General features: G+C 33.1%; 1 protein-coding gene across 1 annotated transcript; it reads left to right on the forward strand.

Annotated features, from left to right (window-relative positions):
- Window positions 1-3,713: 3,713 nt before the first annotated feature.
- On the forward strand, window positions 3,714-8,088 carry LOC106421840 (kinesin-like protein KIN-8B). Its single transcript, XM_013862673.3, has 15 exons — window positions 3,714-3,970; window positions 4,035-4,106; window positions 4,200-4,316; window positions 4,496-4,581; window positions 4,795-4,939; window positions 5,067-5,162; window positions 5,281-5,372; window positions 5,526-5,768; window positions 5,844-5,994; window positions 6,073-6,135; window positions 6,215-6,448; window positions 6,523-6,621; window positions 6,703-6,816; window positions 6,900-7,436; window positions 7,526-8,088. Exons 1-15 carry the CDS (start codon window positions 3,923-3,925, stop codon window positions 7,850-7,852), a joined length of 2,424 nt encoding a protein of 807 aa, XP_013718127.2. The 5' UTR covers window positions 3,714-3,922; the 3' UTR covers window positions 7,853-8,088.
- The last annotated feature ends 290 nt before the right edge of the window (window positions 8,089-8,378 follow it).

The raw sequence follows: 8,378 nt of genomic DNA on the forward strand, positions 1-8,378 counted from the left end.
TATATTGTTTTAAAAAAAAATTATCATCCCGCAACCACAAACGTTAGCTGAAACCAGCTTTTGAATTTATGAGGTTTAGAACGGTTTGAGTGATTGTTGCAAAAGCTGCGTTTGCGGATGATAGCGAAGAAACCTATTATACCCTAGATATAGATTGTGTGCAGCCGTTAGGCAGACAGTATCCGATTATGCTCCACTAACATTTTATGAAGGTAAAAAGAGGAGATAGTTACGTACGTGCTTTCTAAATCTTGCATAAAATCCAAATAGGCAGAAGTCGATCATGCAAAAAGAGACCAGAATAGCCCATAGATTTTCCTCAATGAATCAGCAGGAGTTGAAAGTAGCTTAACCGACGTACCAGACATTCATCCAACTATTCTAAATGAACAGAAAAAATTAATATGGAGGGGTTTTGTAATATTTGTAATTGATGATTGATGAACCGAACGATCATTCGGTGAGATATAAAATTCAAGTTGAGTTTACAGCACATGCACATATTAAAATTAGAAATAAACTTAGGTGTGAGTACCCATACTTCTATGTGGGTAGCAGTCATGCATTTATATAAAAATTGAATTTGTTGATAATGTGCAAGATGGGCGAAGTAACACACGAGTTATATGATTCTGCAAGGTTTTTACCATATATTTACAATACTGGAGGATTCTAATTCGTTAGCTGAGGGGAAATTAATATTCATGTATATAATAGTTTTCCCCAGATTAATCTCTCTTCTTCTATTCTTCTCTTCTGCCTTAATCGAATTCATCATGAGGTGGAGGTAACCAATCCAGTTACACGGGTTACATAAAGTATATGAAATGAATATATGATTCCCTATTCTAATATACACAACTGTAGTCGGCCAATTTTTCATCGTGACAACTTTTAAAGAATTTTAATTATGTTCTTTTTACAAAATAAAAGACAATTTCTTTTGTCAGAACAAAGAAATATATATTTTATGAGTTTATGATTATTAATACGAATTCGTTTCAAATGTCACGTCAGAAAATCATGTATATATCTTATGGTGTTAGATGGCACGTCGTGTACAGATTTTGCAACTTCGTCAAATTAAATTAGTGAAGAAATCAATTTGCAACAAAGATCCAAATCAAAATCTTGTGGATTAAATATTACTATAAACTAGGATAAGATCCGCGCCTTGCGCGGAATTAAGTTATTATTTTTATTATATTTTGGAGAATGAAACAATAGTTTGGCTTCATTTGGATTAGGGGTGTTCAATCCAGATATCGGATTGGTTTCGGTTCGGTTCGGTTTTTTCGGTATTTTGGTTAGTAAAATATAACTACTATTCTAAATCCATATTTACTTTGACTTTAATCTTTCACATACTTTTGAAAGATTTCAACTGGACAACTAAATTGATCAGAGCCAATCTTGTTGCTTTAAATCATTAGTATTTATATATATATATATATATTATTTAGTTTGAATATTTATTAAATAAAAATTCATATAAGTTATATTTTATGATCATTTGTAACTTATTATAACAAAGAAAATAATCTATTGATCACAAAATTTTCAGAGTGAGAACCTTCAAATTTCTAATAATATATAGACGTTTTGAAATATTCAAAACATAACATATAAGAAAAAATATAAATGTTTTTATTATATATTTAATGTGATTTTTAATATCTTTTAATAATATGAAATTTAAAAAAAGAACTAAGATACCAAAATTGTTATCAAATATTTATTATTCATAATAATTAATTTTCATATATACGTTAATCATATTAGGTAATTTCGTAGCTTCTAATTAAGGAAAGTGCAAAAACAAAATTTGGTAGATTATTTATCAATTCGAATATTCGATAGTTAGTTTAATAAAAAATATAATGTAAGTTAAGATGGACCAACCTATTTTTTTAAGAATAGTATATTTTATATAGTCATTTATTAAATGAGAATTTATAATCATACAATTATATGATCATTCATATCGTTTTATAACTGAATATTTAAATCATCGATAATAAAATTTTCAATGTGAAATCTTTAATAAGTTTATAATTTATAAATGTTTTTGAAAATTCATTGAAAGTTTTAATATTAAAATATTTATGTAATCTTATGGTATATAGTTTAATCTATATATATATATATGTTTTATTATTAAATGATATTTTTTATTCATATGGTTTTAAAATCATGTGTATCTTCTTATAATATTAAATAAAAGTTCATATTAATACAATTTTATGATCATTTGTAATTTATTATGACAAAAAAAATAATCTATTGATCACAAAATTTTAAGAGTGGGGATCTTCAAATTTCTAATAATTTATAGACGTTTTGAAAAATTCAAAATATAACATATAAAAAAATATAAATGTTTTTTATTATATATTTAATGTGATTTTTAATATCTTTTAATAATATAAAATTTTAAAAAAGAACTAAGATACAAAAATTGTTATCAAATATTTATTATTCATAATAATTAATTTTCACATATATGTTAATCATATTAGGTAATTTCGTAGCTTTTATTTAAGGAAAGTGCAAAACATTTTTTGGTACATTATTTATCAATTCGATAGTTAGTTTAATAAAAAGTGTAATATAAGTTAAGATGGACCAACCTATTTTTCTAAGAATAGTATATTTTATATAGTTATTTATTAAATAAGAATTTATAATCATACGGTTCTATGATCATTCATATCATTTTATAACAAAATATTTAAATCATCGATAACAAAATTTTCAATCTGAAATCTTTAATAAGTTTATAATTTATAAATGTTCTTGAAAATTCATTGAAAGTTTTAATATTAAAATATTTATGTAATCTTATGGTATATAGTGTTTAATATATATATATATATATATATATATATATATATATATATTATTTTATTATTAAATGATATTTTTTACTCATATGGTTTTAAAATCATGTGTATCTTCTTATACTAAAAATGTTAAACCATTGATCATTAATTTTTAACATAATAATTTTAATAGTTTTAGTCATTTATTGTCGTTTTTAAAAATTCAAAATATAACATATACGAAAAAATCTAAATTTTACTTTTATAGCTAATTTGATTGTTTAATTTATTTTAATAATATAAAATTAAACAAAAAATGATGGAGGAGATATAAATTGTTATCAAATCTTTATTTTTAAAATCATTAATTGTCATATATATATTAGTCATTTATGGTAATTCCGTAGGTTTTATTTAAGGAAAGAAAATAGCATATCATATCATTATATCATATAGTTTGACCAACTTATGTATCTAACAACATATAAAAATCGAATGTGGACCTACTTATTTTTCAGTTGAATGTAATTGACTACCTAATTGAGTGCCACCTATGCATTGGGGCCTATTTTAATTAATATAAAATTGAGGTTACATCTTTTCAAATGTTTCTCAATTAATATACAGGGGATGCTATTGTAAATAAATCTTTACAATAAACCGGAAGGGGACCCACACATACTCTACTTTTAAGTACAGGACGATCTGCACCGTTAAGAAACGTAAATCAACGGGTCTGATCGAATTAACACCTCTACAACAAAATGCACCGTCATACACGTGATCGAGACACAGTATCCCTCTCGCACGATCTTTATTTTTCTCCTCCTTCTGATTTACAAAAAGAAATAAAAATATACATTCTTGTTTGATTGCATTTATTGATTTTCTTATTTCTATTAATAAATTTTTGAAACGGTGAATTAATTAATACAGAGAGAAAAACTTGAAACCTTCAAAAACTTTGGAATGAATATCCATTTTGCTGAATTGTTCATTCTCTTCACTCAGATATTTTAGCGGTCAGTTTTCCTTGCGTCTCTGATAGTTGAAAATTTCACTCTGGCATTGTGATTGGTCTTCGTTATCAAAGTGACGAAATGCCGAGCATCAGAGCTCCCGTTGCTAAGAAGACGACGACACTAACGGTTAGCTCTCTCGTTTAATTTTTGTTTTCCGTTGTTCCTCGTCTGAGTTTGAAATTCTCGTTAGGTCGCTGTGAAATGTAGACCGTTAATGGAGAAAGAACGTGGAAGAGACATCGTTCGAGTGAATAACTCTAAGGTCTGTTTCAATTACTCCCACAGTCTCTGATTCGATTTGAAAATTGAAAATTGTTCTCCCTAATTTTATTTTGAGTTGTGTTTTGAATTTCAGGAGCTGATAGTGTTGGACCCTGACTTATCGAAGGACTACCTTGACCGGATTCAGAATCGGACTAAAGAGAAGAAGTATTGTTTTGATCATGCCTTTGGCCCTGAGAGCACCAACAAGGTCCCACTCTCTCTCTCTCTCTCTCTCTGGAAACTTGTGGTTTCATTAGGATCTATGCTTTCTATTTGAGAATTTTTCTGGAAAATGTTTAGGTTCGTAGTGTGTTTGTGAGAAGGTTGACTTGTGGTTTAAGGTTAGTGAGCTATGACTCTTAAACATGTATTTGTTTTTCTTTTCAGAATGTGTATAGGAGTATTTCTTCTGTGATCTCTGGGGTTGTTCATGGACTCAACGCTACAGTCTTTGCCTATGGTTCCACTGGAAGGTATGCAGTGATGTAGCATCATAGCAAAGACTACAAGTGAATGTGCCTCTTTAGCTTACCAAAAATATTCTGGCTTAAGTAATCTAAACCTTAAACTGGATTTTTGATTAGGCCTTCTTCTATCTCAGGAAAATTAATGCAGTATGGCCTCTCCAATTTTTTTGGTCATCTGACTCAATGATGCATCGTATTTTTTTTTCTTTTTGCTCTTAGCGGCAAAACATATACAATGGTTGGAACACGAAGTGACCCTGGATTGATGGTTCTCAGCCTGAATACCATATTTGACATGATTAAGTGTGACAAGAGCTCTGATGACTTCGAAGTGACTTGCTCCTATCTTGAAGTCTACAATGAAGTAAGCCTCCCCCTTTGATAAATTTGGTTCTTCTCCTTCGTCTTTTTTTTTTTGTGTGTGTGTGTGTGTATGTGGTGATCTTTCATTACTCTTTCTCACATAATAATATGTTTCAATTGCAACTCAGGTTATATACGATCTGCTTGAAAAATCATCCGGTCATTTGGAGCTCAGAGAGGATCCGGAGCAGGGAATAGTAGTTGCTGGCCTGCGATCAATCAAGGTCTCCATACTTTTCTTTCCTTCTAGATGCGATAAGACCATTCCTCCTGTAAAACCAGATTTGCGGAGATCACTTTAAACCTGATCTTGAGGCCTTAGCCAAAGTGTTTCTTTTGTAGGTATATTCTGCTGATCGAATTCTTGAACTGCTGAACTTAGGGAACGGTAGACGAAAAACTGAGAGCACTGAGATGAACAGTACATCATCAAGGTGAGCAATGCTATCTCCTGAATAAGCTGTTAATGCTGGAAGCTTGTCTCTTCCGAATCCCTAGATCTCACACTGCAATGGAAACTTTTTTTTTTCTTGGAAACGAACTCGCAGTGGTCCATTATCTATATAAATGTGCCTGTCAATTACCAGGTCCCACGCAGTTCTGGAGATTGCAGTAAAAAGAAGGCAAAAGAATCAAAATCAAGTTATGAGAGGGAAACTCGCTCTGGTAGATCTTGCTGGCAGTGAAAGAGCAGCTGAGACTAACAATGGAGGTCAGAAACTGAGGGATGGAGCTAATATTAATCGCTCACTCCTTGCTCTAGCAAATTGCATAAATGCCTTGGGGAAGCAACACAAAAAGGGTCTTGCTTATGTCCCATACAGAAACAGGTATGTGTCGATATGTGATCTTTCTGATTTTAAAATGGCCATCTTTTTTTGGCTGACAGACGTGTGTAATGTCAGCAAACTTACGCGTATTCTTAAAGATGGTTTGAGTGGGAACTCCCAGACGGTGATGGTTGCAACTGTATCACCTGCTGATACTCAGTATCATCATACTGTGAACACACTGAAATATGCTGACCGAGCAAAAGAGATCAAGACCCACATCCAGGTGACAGTTATTTTCCTCTTAGTCCACAATATTGCTAATTGGTCAAGAAGTACTTACTTGCTTTTCAATGCATTGTAGAAAAATATTGGTACCATCGACACTCATATGTCAGACTACCAACGAATGATCGACAATCTTCAAGTAAGTTCATTACTTTCATCCACTTTTGTTACAGATTGAATGTAGTAGCAGTACATAACTCTCAACTTTGGTTTCATAGAGTGAGGTTTCTCAGCTGAAGAAGCAACTAGCAGAAAAGGAGTCGCAGCTTAGCATCATACCTTTTGAAAGAGGTGTTGAACGTGAACTTTCGTGGTTGGATGGTTTAAGTCACCAGATCAGTGAAAATGTTCAGGAACGTATAAACTTACAGAAGGCATTATTCGAGCTTGAAGAAACTAATCTCAGGAACCGTACTGAACTTCAGCATCTCGATGATGCCATTGCGAAACAGGTTGCGTTTAAAAAGCTTCTCTTAATCCAGAGGTCATTATATTGCATTACTGTAACCTCTTATTTATTTTATAGGCAACAGAGAAGGATATTGTCGAGGCTCTAAGTAGCAGACGTCAAGTAATACTTGATAATATCAGAGACAATGATGAAGCCGGTGTTAACTACCAGAGAGTAAACCTTCTTTTTAATCATATATTACATTAAACTCTGCAATATATCTTTGCAGTCATGCTCATGCCTCTGTTCGTACAGGAAATAGAAGAAAATGAAAAGCATCGTTGCAAACTACAGGACATGCTCAATGAAGCAATAAATAACAACGGAAACAAAACTTATCTGCACATTCTCAACCAGTACAAGCTTCTGGTGAGTAGAGTAAACTAAGTAATGTCTTGAGATTCCTACACTACTGACTAACATTTACTGCTGCTGGTTTCACATAAATATAGGGGATGGGTAATACCGAACTACAGTTTGAAATGGCAATGAGGGACCAAATCATATACAACCAAAGGGAAGCTCAGAGAAACCTATGGAATCTGCTCATGGGTTTAGGAGTCGAAGAGAAACAAGTGTTCGACCTCGCCGCTAAACAAGGAATCACAATCGAAGACTGGAGTATGGCATCGTATCCCGGGCTTCCTTACAGGAAACAAGCACCGAGTCTCATACCAGCAAACATCCCTTTCATGGGCCATTCATATTCTCAATCCTCGTGCACTTTCCAGAGCTACAATCAAGATGCTGCTTCCAAAGGACAACAATGGGCTCCAACTCCTACTTTATGCAGAGAAGAACATCACAGCTCTTACTACTTCATGGGACACGAGCCACCTGCATTTGCCAGTCTTAGGAAAAGCCATGGTGGTGGAAGACCAACTCCATGGATCGACACAGGAGGAGCCAATCATCGCCGAGTCTCTTATCCACAAACAGTAAACAATTCTTCCCACATGGGTCCCAGTTTTTACCAGACTCCACAAAGGGTAAAAAACACATTACTTGATCTGAATCTTAGTTATTAAGGTAACAAACATTTCATTATGTTCTGATTGCAAAATATTTTATTAACCAGGAAATGCTGGTCAACGCCCCGAGTCCTTATGGTAGCCCACGAGCTGACAGGGCCACCACCCCGGCCGGGCAGCCTTTCTATGGAAGCCCTCGAGCCATTGCCACGGTGAGAAACAGTTCATGCAACAGCCCCCGCGTGGCCACTGCAGTGTCAGCACCCAGTGGTGCAAGAAACCAACAAAGAGTTTACGGGACAAGCCCGCTTTCGGGAACCAAAGGTGTGAAGAACGCGTCTTACGGACAGAACAGCCACACAAAGTTGTATAGAGGAGGAGGAGGCAGTAAAGTTCATAATAAAGGAAACAAAACTCAACGCCAACACCATTGACACATGACACGTTGGGTTTAAGTTTTCAAGTTAGTTCGGAGGCACAGTTTTAAAGAAACGCCTCACACTCAGTCTCCATTCTCAACATGACTCGTTTTGTTTTTCGTTTTGGGTTTGGTTTGTACAGCTATTTGCACGGTATTGAGATAATTCTTACTAGATTTTGACCCGCGCTTTCTAAGCGCGGGTTTGTTTGTTTTTCATTTATTAATCGAAAACTGATTTACAAATTACCATTATTTTTCATTTCGAACCATAACAATTGAGTTTTTAGGTTTTTATCATTTGTTTTTTTTCTCTTCAAAATATGGTATTTGTTCGAAATATGGTAGCTGTTCTATAATAATGTTTGAGTTTTAAAATTTGTTTTCATATCTGACCTAGATTCATGTTTGAACCTATAGACCCGATACATTGTATATAATCCTGTTCGGATTTAATGAAAAATTTGTTAATTAAAAATCCGATATAACCCGGTAAAAACCTAAAAACTCACTATTAACCCGCGATCTGATACTATTGATCC

This window comes from Brassica napus, chromosome C3, assembly GCF_020379485.1.
Source record: "Brassica napus cultivar Da-Ae chromosome C3, Da-Ae, whole genome shotgun sequence".
Lineage (NCBI taxonomy): Eukaryota > Viridiplantae > Streptophyta > Magnoliopsida > Brassicales > Brassicaceae > Brassica > Brassica napus.

Coding starts and splice junctions, on each gene's coding strand:
- LOC106421840 (XM_013862673.3), top strand. CDS start 3,923: ATGCCGAGCATCAGAGCTCCCGTTGCTAAGAAGACGACGACACTAACG. Junction 4,940..5,066: donor ATCTTGAAGTCTACAATGAA/GTAAGCCTCCCC, acceptor ATTGCAACTCAG/GTTATATACGATCTGCTTGA. Junction 5,769..5,843: donor TATGTCCCATACAGAAACAG/GTATGTGTCGAT, acceptor GTGTAATGTCAG/CAAACTTACGCGTATTCTTA.